Genomic DNA, 15,122 nt, shown 5'->3' with positions numbered 1-15,122 from the left:
TTTTTAGATTATAGATTCATTAGTTGCATATTGAGAGGTATAGACACATATTTAGTTCTGCCGAAAATTTATTTTTATACATTTTCTAAGAATAGAAGAATCGAACAATGGCATATTAGATAAAAATGCAAAACATTATTCACAATATCTGCTAATGGTTATCGACAATCAGAGAAGCTGCTTATCGTTTCTTACGCATAATTTTGCATCTTTAATATGTTAGTTTGAGTGACAAGGATATGGCTGAAGAAAAAGAAATATGTGGAACCTTGGACAAGGTAAATGCAACAGTAGCACAACATGTGGATTATTCATTGCCAGGAACACTGAAAGCATTGCAATTCGAGAAAAAACCAAAATTAATACAAGAATCTTCATGGACAAAAACTGTTCCATATAAACACTGGCACAGTTATGTGAAACCTACCGATAGTATAGGCAGTATCTTTACACCCGGAGCATACTATCATCGGGCCGGAATCTTGAAACGCGAAGTCAAACCTGCACAATGGTATCCTCTCAGTACTGACAAAGTGTTTGCGACTCCGCCTCGCATTCTTATAGAACGACACAAAGAAGTTCAACGAAGAGCCGTTGCTGCGGCAGAGAAGAAATGCGATTCCCTGCCTGAAAATATAGTTAGTTTGAGGGATTTAGCAGATGGCACATGGTTGCGAAAAAAGAGTCGCAAAGAGAGAGCCTTAAAGAGGAAAGAGTTGTCCATACATGAAGGAAGGATAACAAAAAGAAAATTGGATCGAGAGGTATAAAAAGAAATATTTTTTTGTAAATCTCACACAAACAAGTACTTCGAAAAAAATATAAAAATCTTTTTCTTAATTGATCTGACAAATATATAGCAGAAATAGCATCACATTGTAGATTGTACCTTATGTCGAGGCTGAAATTCCGAAATCCGTCGAAGAACAATTGACCGAATTAACAGCAGCAATTGATAAAGAACAAAGACGAATAGTCACAGCCGAGGATGTGGCTAAAATAGTTTATCTCAGAGATTACTGCATAAATGATCATCATTTACAACCATACGATTATGCTAATATTGATGCAGCAAAGAGACGTATCGTTGGTAAATTGCAAGAACGTGAAGAGTATGTTTTTCTCATATTTAAATATTGAAGAACGGCGCTGACCAATGTTCTGTAAAATTAAAATAGTTTAAATCATTTTCATAAATATACTGTGCATTTTAACAACTGCGATAAGTTCATAGGATGGCTTTATTAAATAGTGATATGTATTTTCTAGTTTTGATAAGATAACAAAAAATTTGGAACTGGAAATAATCGATGATTATAAACACAGCCTTCGTTCTGCGATAGTGAATTATATTCTAATGGATTCCGATGAACGGAAACGTTTATCTATCGAAATCCTGCCTATCGAATTTCCCATTTTGTGCATTCGTTCACCAGTACCTTGGCATCAATCCAAAGTTACAGCAGGTCATTCAATGCGACAATGTCTTTTTATCGGAAATACGATATTGAGGGACATCCGCGATCTATGGTTTTTAAAGTAAGATCACGCGATGAGCCAGCCAAAAAAAAAGAATTTTTTTATCTTTTAAACACAATTTATTGAAAATAATCTTTATTTTTTTTGCTAAACTAATGAATCTTATTTTAGATATCGTCAAATAAGAATCATTCGCATGCAAGATTTCGGCACATTTCCAGTTCCGGCTGCGGAAATCGAACCGAAATTGAATGCCCTATGCGCCGCTGCCACCAATGTTTTCGTTAAAGAATGGTTGGCCGACGTAGCAGAAATTTTTTTCGAAAAGAAATATGCTTGGTCGCAATACTTCGAGATGCGGCCGGATGCGTCTACCGCAATGATCGAAAAATACTTTCGCAGCGTCAATTCCCTATTATCAAAGCAACTACGAATTACGATAATGAAAACGCTGGAAGATGTCAGAGACTTCTTCATGCGGTACAAAGCTGGCAATGCATTCGAAGGAGATTATAAGGAGCTCATGTTTCTTGAGTAAGAATCGGTGATTTTTGTTCCTGATATATAAAAGTGAATATTTGTTGAAAATTTATTAATGAATTCAAATACACATGATACACATTATATTGTAGAACTCCTTTCATAACAGTGAAAGTAGAACCGCAACTCTTCACAACGAAATTACGCTGCAGCCCGAGCATCCTGGAATTGCACACTACGATCTCGCGATGTTTCGACAAGATCATTAAGGTGGGCGCTACAATACCTAAAATTGAAACTATTCTATTTCCGGAATTAAAGCAGACAAGTTATCTATTCCCCATCTCGCGCTTTGAAGATACGGTAATTATTATATTATAATATAAAATTTTGTCCGGTGCAAACAGTTGATAAATGTTATAATCGCGCATATCCTTATTACTGCAGGTATTGAAAGTCATCAGCGATGTATTAGACGTGATCGCTAAGCATATAACCGGTCCCGATAGTTATCTCAAATGTTACGAAAACTTGCTGTATATTACGAGCGGAATAGCTGAAAAAAAATTGGATAATTTTTTTAAGCTCGAGCCTGTACCATTGTTGCGAGACTTCGAGCAACATATAAAGGCTTATGACACTCTGCGAAAAGAGATTTCTATGTTTCGATGTAAAGTAAGTTTTTTTAAATTAAATTTTGAATTTTTTTGCGAAAAAATTTTTTTCATACAACTAAAAACTTAAAAAGTTTTTTGAAATCATTTTCGTCGCGTTCAAATTGCGTGTATGTAAAATCAATAAATGAATTTTCAGAAAAAGAAAAAGATTTATAATGCTATATGACTTTTTTCTCGTAATTGCTTTGCAGAAATTAATAATAATGTACATAATTTGGATATTCCTTTTACATTAGATCCCACTGAACATGATCGAAATCGATTGCGATGCCGTGAATGATACAATGAGAGAAATTCTGTTCACGCTTCGAAGTAGAATATGCAATTTCTTCGCGGATGAGCTACGAATCAACAATCGCGAATTGTGCTCGACCTTTGATGAGATAGCGGAGAATATCTCGAAAATGCCAGAAACAACGCAGCAGGTGGTCGAACTATACAATTACCTATGCGAGAGCCGTGATACAACGATGTTCAATTTGAAAAGACGATTAGCTCGTTCAATTGAGCTAACATTGTTTCTCTTCGATCACCAGCCACTTTCAGACGAGGACATTCACTTAAACTCGCGTACCATTACTTGGCCGAAGGAAATGGAGATTGTGATGGAACTGGCAAGCAACAGATTGAACATGAGAAAAGATTTCTTGGAAACGCTGCTTCGCACGAGACGAGACACCTTCGAGAAAAGGATAACTACGATGCAACTGGTGATCGAGCAGTTTAAACGGAAGGATCCGCCGGTTCTTACAATGGAAGAAATGGAGCAGGCCGTGGAGGAGATTGAACATATCTCCGCAACCATGGCCGAGATACGTAAAGAAGCTGAGGAGATCAACGAAGAGGAGGGATTGCTTGACATGGAGTTAAGCCCATACATGGAGTTGCCGACCATGTCTAGTACAGTGGATACCTTCAACAAGCTTTGGCACACTGCTTTAGATTTCCACCGAAACTATGATAAATGGTTCTACGGTCCGTTCATAGGTTTAGACGCCGAACAAATACGCGAGGAAACTGAGAACACATGGCGAATTCTGTATAAATTGTCACGTGTGCTTACGGAGGTGCCGGGTGCGAGGCGTGTTGCCGAAATGGTGCGCGGTAAAGTGGAGAAATTCCGACAATTTATCCCAGTATTGCAAATTATTTGTACGCCGGGTCTGCAAGTCCGACATTGGGAAGCAATCAGCAAAATTGTCGACGTCACTATAATATTAACAGACATTAGTAATTTATCGGAAATGATAGAGTATGGTTTATCCGCTTACATCGCTAAGTTGGAAGAGATAGCTTCTGCGGCCACAAAGGAATACACTTTGCAACGAAATCTGCAGAAGATGAAGGAAGAATGGCAAGAAGTATACTTCGAGTTAATTCTTTATCGCGAAACTGGCGTGGCCATACTAACCGCCGTGGATGACATACAGATGTTACTGGATGATCATATACTCAAGGCACAAACCATGCGCAGTTCGCCTTTCGTGAAGGCGTTTGAAGAGGAAATGCAACAGTGGGAAGAGAAACTGATAATGATGCAAGATATCATCGATCAGTGGCTGCTTTGTCAGGCCACGTGGATGTATCTGGAGCCAATATTCAGCAGTGAGGACATCATGCGTCAGATGCCGACCGAATCGAGAAATTTTCGTAAAATTGATAAGATCTGGCGCAACATCATGTTATACGTCTTGGATAATAAACGAGTGATCGATGCTACTGCAATGCCGAACATGTTGCAGGAATTCAAGCTCTGTAACTTACTGCTCGAGGAGATCCAAAGGGGTTTGAGCGATTACTTAGAGAAGAAGCGTCTGTTCTTCCCGCGATTCTTTTTCCTGTCGAACGACGAACTTTTGGAAATACTATCCGAGACCAAAGATCCGCAGCGAGTTCAACCTCATTTGCGAAAGTGCTTTGAGGGTATCAGTAAACTCCGCTTTACCAAAGATGAGGAGATTATTGGCATGCTGTCGGCTGAAGAAGAGTACGTGCCTCTGAGCGGTAAGATTTACCCTGCTGATGCGAAAGGTATGGTTGAGAGATGGCTTTGCCAAGTTGAGGAACTCATGGTAATCTCAATGCGCGACATAGCCGAGGAGAGTATAATTGCTTACTTTGAGGCCATGCGCGAGGAATGGGTGCTTGCGTGGCCCGGTCAGATTGTCATTTGCAGTAGTCAGATACATTGGACCAGCGAGGTGTATGAATCTTTTGAAGATCGCTCTACAGCGTCTTACTTGCACAAATGTACCGATCAAATAGAAGATATCGTAGAACTTGTACGCGGCAAATTGGAACCCGGCGCCAGGATAACATTAAACGCTTTAATAGTAATAGATGTGCATGCTCGAGATGTGGTGAAGTTGCTGGTCGATAAGCAAGTAGACAATCCCTTAGATTTTAATTGGATAGCGCAGCTGCGCTATTATTGGCTGGACGACTGTATCACTGTCTCTATGATTACGACTAACATTATGTATGCCTTCGAGTATCTCGGCAACACGTCTAGATTGGTAATCACGCCGTTGACGGACCGATGCTACAGGACTTTAATGGGCGCATTGAAGCTGAACCTTGGTGGCTCACCAGAGGGACCTGCAGGCACTGGCAAAACGGAAACAGCCAAGGATCTCGCCAAGGCCGTGGCTAAGCAATGTGTCGTGTTCAACTGCTCCGAAGGATTAGATTTCAAAGCGATGGGCAAATTTTTTAAGGGTATTGCTCAATCCGGAGCCTGGGCATGTTTCGATGAATTTAACAGAATCGACTTGGAAGTGCTATCCGTGATCGCGCAACAAATATTGTCGATACAGTTGGCGATAAGCATGAAATTGGATAAATTTGTGTTCGAGGGCACCGAATTGAAACTGAATCCTACTTGCAACGTGATCATAACGATGAATCCGGGCTATGCCGGTCGGCAAGAATTGCCGGACAATCTGAAGGCTCTGTTCCGAACGGTGGCGATGATGGTGCCGGATTATGCCATGATTGGCGAGATCACTTTGTATTCGTATGGCTTCACGGACGCCAAAAATCTTGCGGAGAAAATAGTTCATACTTACAAATTGTGCTCCGAGCAGTTGAGTTCACAAAATCACTATGATTATGGCATGCGAGCTGTCAAGACCGTGCTGATAGCGGCCGGTAATCTGAAACTTAAATATCCGAAACGCAACGAGTCTATCTTGGTTCTTCGCGCCATCGTGGACGTCAATCTGCCCAAATTTCTGTCTCAGGACGTTTTTCTTTTCAACGGCATTTACACAGATCTCTTCCCGGACGTGCAACTACCTCAACCGGAACGTGATGAATTGATAAATATGCTGAAAATCAATCTGGAGAAACGGAATCTACAGGCTATCGATTGGTACGTGGAGAAGATTGTACAGATCTACGAAATGATACTCGTACGACATGGTCTGATGATCGTTGGCAAGGCTTTGGGCGGAAAGACTCAGGCTTATCAAACATTGGCCGATGCCCTAGGTGATCTGTCGAGTATACGAAAAGCCACGATGCGGGAATATCGTACGATTTACCGAGTGATCAATCCTAAAGCCATTACGCTGAACCAATTGTACGGTAGTTTTGATCCGTTGTCGCACGAATGGAGCGATGGCGTATTGGCTAATACGTTTCGCGAATACGCACAGTCTTCTTCATTGGAACGTAAATGGATTGTGTTTGATGGTCCGGTGGATGCGATTTGGATAGAGAGTATGAACACCGTGTTGGATGACAACAAAAAACTCTGCTTAATGTCCGGCGAAATTATACAGATGTCCATCAAGATGAGTATGCTGTTTGAGCCGGCTGATCTCGAGCATGCCTCACCAGCTACCGTCAGCAGATGCGGCATGATTTATATGGAGCCTTCTCAATTGGGTTGGCCATCTATTCTCGAATCTTACAAGAAACATCTGAAAGAGAAATTATTGTTTGAACAGTACGAACTCGTTATCGAATTGATCGAATGGTTGACCGAACCGATATTGCGTTTTATTTATTATAATTGTAACACTTTTATTGATATATCGGAGATGCATATGTTTTTGGTAAGTAATATTTTAACGTTAAAAAATTTATATTTGATTCGTCGCATTATTACAGCGTTAAAAGCTGTGAAAAGTTTGTCAAATACAATTAAACACAAAATTATATACAATTTCTAAAAAGTTTGATACTAATTTGCAAAAAACATTTACTGTTAATTTGTTAGTTATTAATTAATAGAATTATCATCTAATAACAAGTTTTATCAATTTTCTTTCTGTAAAACTGTTTTTTACTTAAAACCGGATTTGATAGAAAAAAAAGAAATATTTCATATATATAATCTAACATATTTTTTTTCCAATGTATAACAATTTTAAATAATTATATATATATATATATATATATATATATATATATATATATATTTTTTCGTGTATTTTAATATATTTTTATTATGCGATAGTCTTTTACAAGAGTATTCAGTATGATGTTAGCAGAGGAAACGCAAGTGAGCACAGTGTGGCTTCAGTGCGTGTTACTCTTCAGCATAGTTTGGGGCATGTGCTCAACATTAATGAGCGACAGCAGAAAAATCTTCGACATGTATCTACGAAAACTATTACTCGGTAATATCGACAAGTATCCTAAGCCGAAGGTGTTCAAGCTGACAAAGCAACAAATCTTTCCCGATAGAGGTACGGTGTATGATTGGATTTACGACAAGAGGAACAACGGCTGTTGGATATCTTGGATAGATACTATGCAGCAGGTATTAAAAAAAGCGAGCACGTCTATCAAAAAGCAAAAAAATTTGAAAAAGAACAACGATTGTTTCTAACAATTTCTACGTTTAATAATCGTTTTTTTATACAATAAATATCAAAGGGGAAATAATAAAAATTCATTTTTAACTGAAATATTTTTAAAATCCATAGAGAAAAATAAGACAGAATAAGAAACTTGAAATTGATATTTATATGCGTACTTTTTTCAGGCACCTTTATTAGCAACAGCGAAAGCCAGCGAGCTGATCATCCAGACAACCGAGACATCCATTCAGCATTTCTTCATCAAACAATTTATGCACAGATCGATTCCGATTTTGTTTGTGGGTCCAACGGGCACTGGCAAGTCCGCTATCATACTGAATTATCTCATGTCGTTGCCTCGGGAGAAATTCCTGGAGAACGTTATAAACTTCAGCGCTCGTACCAACGCGCCGCTAACACAAGAGATAGTCATGTCGAAGTTAGATAGAAGGAGAAAAGGGGTCTATGGTCCTGCCATGGGAAAGAAGTGCGTATTGTTTGTAGATGATCTCAGCATGCCGCAAGTGGAAATCTATGGCGCTCAACCGCCAATAGAACTGCTTCGTCAATGGATAGATCATGGCTACTGGTTTGATCCGAAGGATACTTCGATTCTGTATCTGGTGGATATCTTGCTGATTACAGCTATGATACCACCTGGAGGCGGCTCGAATATCGTAACACCGAGATTCACTCGTCACATGCACGTAATCGGTATCGATTCCTTCGAGGAAGCCACGATGACCAAGATCTTCTCATCAATTCTCGATTGGCACTTTGCAAAGGGCTTCATTATGGAAGTTTCACGATTGGGCAAAATGGTAGTGAACGCTACTATGGATGTGTTTCTTGCGGCCATCAAAAACTTTTTGCCGATACCGTCAAAAAGTCATTACAAGTTCAACTTACGTGACTTTAATCGGGTTATTGGCGGCGTGCTTCTCGTACCGGCCGCTAGATTGAAAGATCCTGACAAACTCATCAGATTGTGGATTCATGAGGTATATCGAGTTTTTCATGACAGGCTAATAGATGACACCGATCGTGAGATGTTATTTAAAATGGTGCGATACACATGCTACGATAAGTTGCGCCAGCCGTTGGAGAAGGTGCTCGTCAGTTTGCTGAAACCGGGCGAGAAGATGATTACGAGTTCTCATATTCGCAATCTTTTCTTCGGCAATTATATTGAACCTGATGCCGATCCAAAAATATACGATGAGGTAACGAATTTGGAAGATCTTCAAGAGAAGATGGATTACTATCTGGCTGAATATAACGCGGTTTCGCAGACGCCAATGAATCTGGTGTTATTTCGATATGCGATCGAACACATCTCTCGCATATCTCGTATACTACTACAGGATAACGGTCATGTTCTGCTCGTTGGAGTGGGTGGTTCCGGTCGTAACTCTTGTGCCAGACTAGCGACTAGCATGTGCGAATATCTGATACAGCAAATTGAGATCACGAGGACTTATGAAATGCCTGAATGGCGAGAAGATTTGAAGTACTTATTATTGCGCGTTGGCTGCGATGGCAAACCTACCGTTTTCATTTTCGGCGATCATCAAATCAAGGACGAGTCTTTTATTGAGGATATCAACATGATTTTGAACACTGCAGACGTGCCCAACTTGTACGCGATAGAGGAGAAGGCGGAGATATTGGAAAAAATGATGACTGTGGCGCGAGACGTGAGCGGTGGTAAAAAGGCGGAAACGACACCGATGGCACTCTACAACCTCTTCATTGAGAGAATTAAAAAAAATCTTCATATAATTTTAACAATGTCACCAATAGGCGAGGCATTTCGGAATCGTCTCAGGATGTTTCCGTCGCTGATCAATTGTTGCACCATCGATTGGTACACATTGTGGCCTGAAGACGCCCTCGAGAGAGTAGCCAGGATATCATTAAGAGATCTAGATATTGGCTCGGAACTGCGAGAAAAATGCGTGCAAATTTGCAAACAATTCCATACAAGCGTCTCAATAACAAGCGAGGATTACTATTTGACGTACAGCAGACGGTATTATGTGACACCCACGAGTTTTCTGCAGTTAATCAAATCCCTATATAGATTATACGGACAAAAAATCGAACAGATCACCATCCAACAGAATCGCTATGAGACCGGTCTGGAAAAGCTGGACTTTGCCGCCGGCCAGGTAGCGATCATGCAAGACGAGCTACAACAGCTGCAGCCCAAGTTATTGGCGCAATCGCAACTGAGCGACAAACTAATGATCCGAATCGAACAAGACACCATCAATGTGGAAGCGAAGAAGGAAATCGTAGCGGCCGATGAGGCTTTAGCGAACGAAGCGGCAGCAGCTGCACAGGCCATCAAAGACGATTGTGAGAGCGACTTGGCGGAAGCTACTCCAGCACTAGAAGCTGCTCTGGCGGCATTAGATACTCTGAAGCCGGCAGATATCACGATCGTGAAGGCGATGAAGGCTCCGCCAGCTGGTGTTAGATTGGTGATGGAGGCAGTTTGTGTGCTGAAAGGCGTAAAGCCGGAGCGAGTTCAGGATCCGACCACTGGCCAAACGATAGATGACTACTGGCCCGCATCGATCAAGCTGCTGGGCGACATGAAATTTTTGGAGAACCTGAAAAACTTCGATAAGGACAATATACCACCTGCGTATATGAAGCGCATTCGCGAAAAGTTCATAAATGATCGAAGTTTTCAGCCGGAAGCGATTAAGAAGGTTTCTACCGCCTGCGAGGGTCTTTGCAAGTGGGTGCGTGCCATGGAAGTATATGATCGCGTAATTAAGGTCGTAGCACCAAAGAAAGCGATGCTAGCGGAAGCCGAGGCCGCACTGGCCACACAGATGGAAATGCTCAACGAAAAGAGAGCTCTACTACAAGAGGTAACGCAGAAGCTGCAATCTCTGAACGATGAGTTTGCCGAATGTATGCGCGAGAAGAAAAAGCTCGAGGATCAGATCGATTATTGCAGACAGAAATTGGAAAGGGCGGAGAAACTATTGGGTGGTTTGAGTGGCGAAAAGAGTAGATGGAGCGAGACCGCTAGTAAACTGGGCGCCAGCCTAGGTAACGTGATCGGAGACGTTCTATTATCATCTGGGATGGTAGCTTATCTAGGAGCGTTTACAGTGGAATATAGGAACAAATTAATTAGCCAGTGGCATGCTTCTTGCGTGAAAGCAGCTATACCATGTGGCACTAAGTTCAATCTGATCGATATATTGGGCGAGGCGATAGAAATTAGAGGCTGGACTATTCATGGGTTACCGGCCGACAATTTCTCAGTGGAAAATGGAATAATCATAAAGCACGCCGATCGCTGGCCACTCATGATAGATCCACAGAATCAGGCGAATAAGTGGATAAAAAACATGGAAAAACCAAATAAACTGGCAGTGATTAAACTCACAGATCCCAATTATGTGAGAGTGATGGAGACTTCCATTCAATTAGGAATTCCAGTGCTGTTGGAGAATATTCTAGAAGAGATTGACGCGATTTTAGAACCTGTATTGTTAAAGAATGTATACAAGCAACGTGGAGTGTTATATATAAAGTTTGGCGAGACTGTACTGGATTACAATCCAAACTTTCGATTCTACATCACTACACGCCTTCGAAATCCGCATTACTTGCCCGAGATCGCGGTGAAGGTAACTTTATTGAATTTTATGATTACACCTCAAGGTCTGCAGGATCAATTATTAGGTATAGTCGTAGCCAAAGAGCTACCGACTTTGGAGGAAAAGAAAAATCAGTTAATAGTGGAAGGAGCGAACAACAGAAAAATCTTGAAGGAGATCGAGGATAAGATCTTGGAGGTTCTCACGACATCGGAAGGCAATATACTTGAAGACGAAACCGCTATCAAAATACTCTCGACTTCGAAGGTGCTGTCAGAAGATATTCAGGCGAAACAAGAGATCGCGGTGAAAACTTCGGAGGAGATAGATGAAGCTCGCAATGGCTATCAGCCGGTTTCAAAACATGGAGCGGTTCTCTTTTTCTGCATCTCCGAATTGGCCAATATCGATCCTATGTACCAGTACTCGCTACCATGGTTTCTGCATCTCTACGTCACGGCAATAGCCAATAGCGAGCAATCAGATAATCTGGACATACGAATGAACAGTCTCAATTCATACTTCACTGCAAGCATTTATAGAAACGTATGTCGATCTCTGTTTGAAAAAGACAAGTTGATATTTTCTTTAGTCCTCTGCGCCGGTCTGCTACGTGCTGTTCGCAAACTGGAGGAAGATCTCTGGGTATTTTTATTGACGGGTGGAGTGTCTTTCGACAATCCTTATCCTAATCCTGACCCCTTATGGTTATCCGATAAATCTTGGTCCGAAATAGTGAGAGCTAGCCTCTTACCGGGTCTCGAAAAATTGAGAGAGTCCTTCCAGTCCAACATATCACAGTGGAAAACGTATTACGATCTATCCAATCCGCAAGAGCATCCATTTCCACCGCCTTTCGAACATGAGACCGAGAGCTTGAGGAAACTCGTGATCCTGAGATGCGTGAGGACGGATAAGATGGTCGCTGCTGTTCAAACATTCGTCATTCATCATATAGGCGCGTCGTTCATGGAACCGCCGCCATTTGATCTCCAGAGCTCGTACAACGACTCGAGCAATGTTACACCGCTCATCTTTGTGCTCTCACCTGGTTCAGATCCGATGGCCGGTCTGATAAAGTTTGCCGAGGATCGTGGAATTTCAAAGCAGAATCTCATGACGATATCGCTTGGTCAAGGCCAAGGCCCCATCGCGACCGGCATGATTGAGAGAGGTATTAAAAGTGGCGAGTGGGTTATTTTGCAAAACTGCCATCTCGCCATTTCATGGATGAAGGAACTTGATCGGATATGTGATGAGATCATCGTGCCCGAAAATACGCATCGCGATTTTCGAATATGGCTGACTAGTTATCCGTCCAAAGGATTTCCGGTATCCATATTACAGAACGGCGTCAAGATGACAAACGAACCACCAAAAGGGCTGAAGAGCAATCTGCTGCGAAGTTACCTGAACGATCCCATATCAGATCCTAAATTCTTTCGCGAGTGTACGAAAGTGGTAGAATGGAGAAGATTGCTATTTTCTCTATGCTTCTTCCACGCGGTAGTTCAGGAAAGACGAAGTTTTGGTCCACTCGGCTGGAACATACCTTACGAATTCAACGAGTCTGATTTGCGCATCAGTATTCTACAATTGCAAGTACGCGCTAGCATTTTTTTATTAATTGATAAATATTATTATGAAATTAAATTATTATATAATGTATTACCTTGTTGATCTAGCTATTTTTAAATGATTACGATGAAGTGCCATTCGATGCACTCATTTATCTGACGGGAGAATGCAATTATGGAGGAAGGGTGACCGATGATAAAGATAGACGTCTGCTGAATTCGTTGCTGAAGAATTTTTACAATCCCAAAGTTATTACACAGAAACGGTAATATTTGTTTTTAACCTTAGATAGAATTAAAAAATCTAAAAATTCTTTGAACAATTTGAAATCGATTTTTTTTTCACAAAAATAAAGTTCAAGTTTGAATAAAAATAGATGAGAGAGAGAAAACCTTCTTCTTTATTTAATTTCTAGAGATTTATCTCAATAAAATTTCAAAAATTGCAAGCCAAAGTATTTGTAACGTGAAAAATAACAAAAAAATTATAAGAAAGCTGACTAATTTTTTATTAAAAGAAAACTGACTCCAAATTTTTGTCAAATAATATGCTCATGAATTTTTTTCTCACAACATTCTATATAATTCATATTTTTTACGTAGATACCCTTTTTCTCCGAGCGGAATTTATCATATGCCGGAAGATACCGATTACGAAGGATGTCTGAAATATATTCGCAGTTTACCTATCAATCAGATGCCGGAAGTCTTTGGTTTGCACGAGAATGCGGACATAGCGAAGGATAATCGAGAAGCAAAGCAACTGTTGGCCGGTGCGCTTTTGACTCAGCCACAAATTAGCGGAGTAGGTGAGTAAAATGACATATGTGTAGCTATTTTAGTTTCTCTAATTATTTAAATTTTTCCCTCTACTTTTTCCAAATCATATGCCGTGTTTATTATGCACAGTTTTTATGTTGCTTTCAATATTAATACTTTCGCTCTATGCTGCATTATCTGCAATTACCATTATAGAAGCATTGTAGAGACATTTCGTTACAAAAAGACTGCAAATATTATTGCGCAATCTTTCTGTATCATGTATAAAATTGAAACGGTATAACTTTAACATATGATTATATTCTACAATAAAAATTTTTACTGTTTTTTTACCAGGTGTCGAGAGAGACACGGATGAAGTGGTTTTCGCTCTGGCCGGTGAGATCTTATCAAAGATGCGACCGCAATTTGATATTGAGTCCGCGTCGAATAAGTATCCGGTACTCTATATAAATAGCATGAATACGGTGTTGCGTCAAGAACTTGTTAGATTCAACGAGCTTACCGATGTCATCAAAGAAACGTTGAGCAATGTGCGAAAGGCCATCAAAGGACAGGTGCTGATGTCACTAGAACTGGAGGAAGTCTACGTTAGCATGAGTATCGGTAAAGTGCCGCTCGCTTGGGACAGAAAGTCATATCCTAGCTTGAAGCCGCTCGGTAATTACGTGAACGATCTGTTGGCAAGATTGCAATTTTTGCAAAATTGGATCGACCACGATGCACCAAACGTATTTTGGATATCCGGTTTCTTTTTCACGCAGTCATTTTTGACGGCGGTGTTGCAAAATTACGCTCGCAAGCATAGGATACCGATCGATCAGCTAGACTTTGAATTCGAGATCACCCCGTTCGAATCAAGCGTCGACACTGCCCCCTCCCACGGCGTTTATATCACCGTATGTAAAATTTCGCAAATATATATTTCTTAAATTAGAACTTTAAAATTAAAATCCAATTTTAAATTGAAGTTTTTACACTATTATCTTGCAGTGATGACGCATCCTCATTTATATTAGACTTTTTACTATCGATTAATTTTTACCTGTTTTTCTTCAGGGTCTTTTCCTGGAAGGAGCTCGATGGAACAGAGAGACGAGACTACTGGACGAATCTAAGCCTAAAATAATGTTCGATGTGCTACCCATTATATGGTTAAAACCCGGTATAAAAAGTAAATTCGATATAAGAGACATTTATCATTGTCCAGTATACAAAACGAGCGCTAGACGTGGTGTATTAGCTACTACTGGACATTCTTCCAATTTTATACTATATATCTTGATTCCAACGGATATCGACGAACCATATTGGATTAACAGAGGTGTGGCTGCCCTTTGTCAACTCGATGATTAAAATTGATAGGTATGAAATTATTGACATGAGAATTAGATATATGATTGATTCACATTGTATCATTTCACATGACAATGTATTGAACAGCTAATGTAGAATTGAATTAATGAAGAATTAATTACATAGTAATATTTATATAGAAATCAAAGTTTGTGTGTGTGACAAATTTGCAATTTTTTATACGTTAAATAGCATGTGCATTATTTTTTAAAAAGGCTATTGTATAATACATTTAATATATTTATAATATATTTATAAGGAAAGAAGCACTTTCGGATATTTTCTTTTTACAAGAAAAGTTTGGAGGATTGATCAGGATGGTATAAACCATATATG

The 15,122-nt window shown here is 40.1% G+C and overlaps 1 protein-coding gene across 2 annotated transcripts; it reads left to right on the top strand.

Annotated features, from left to right (window-relative positions):
- The first annotated feature begins 126 nt into the window (after positions 1 to 126).
- Dnah3 (dynein axonemal heavy chain 3) lies at positions 127 to 15,027 on the top strand. 2 transcript variants are annotated; one of them, XM_070310391.1, is made up of 13 exons: positions 127 to 764; positions 883 to 1,112; positions 1,270 to 1,539; positions 1,651 to 2,013; positions 2,112 to 2,322; positions 2,407 to 2,634; positions 2,873 to 6,697; positions 7,102 to 7,407; positions 7,633 to 12,675; positions 12,759 to 12,916; positions 13,254 to 13,459; positions 13,767 to 14,329; positions 14,490 to 15,027. In XM_070310391.1, the coding sequence occupies exons 1-13, from the start codon at positions 240 to 242 to the stop codon at positions 14,784 to 14,786; spliced, it is 12,225 nt and encodes a 4,074-aa protein (XP_070166492.1). In that variant the 5' UTR covers positions 127 to 239; the 3' UTR covers positions 14,787 to 15,027. The 2 variants fall into 2 exon arrangements, with proteins under 2 accessions (XP_070166492.1, XP_070166491.1); XM_070310390.1 differs by lacking the exons at positions 127 to 764; positions 883 to 1,112; positions 1,270 to 1,539 and having other exon boundaries at positions 1,851 to 2,013; positions 2,129 to 2,322.
- Positions 15,028 to 15,122: the final 95 nt, after the last annotated feature.

The sequence above is a fragment of the Polyergus mexicanus genome, unplaced genomic scaffold (assembly GCF_030449975.1).
Source record: "Polyergus mexicanus isolate NDT 795.1 unplaced genomic scaffold, iyPolMexi1.0 SCAF_18, whole genome shotgun sequence".
NCBI lineage: Eukaryota > Metazoa > Arthropoda > Insecta > Hymenoptera > Formicidae > Polyergus > Polyergus mexicanus.
Note: the sequence above shows the minus strand (reverse complement) of the source record. Positions and strands in the feature narration are given on the sequence as shown.

Excerpts from the sequence above, each read along its gene's own strand:
- Dnah3 (XM_070310391.1), top strand. The coding sequence starts at position 240 with ATGGCTGAAGAAAAAGAAATATGTGGAACCTTGGACAAGGTAAATGCA. Across the intron at positions 2,323-2,406 it reads TCTCGCGCTTTGAAGATACG|GTATTGAAAGTCATCAGCGA; the intron begins GTAATTATTATA and ends TTATTACTGCAG. Across the intron at positions 14,330-14,489 it reads CCCACGGCGTTTATATCACC|GGTCTTTTCCTGGAAGGAGC; the intron begins GTATGTAAAATT and ends GTTTTTCTTCAG.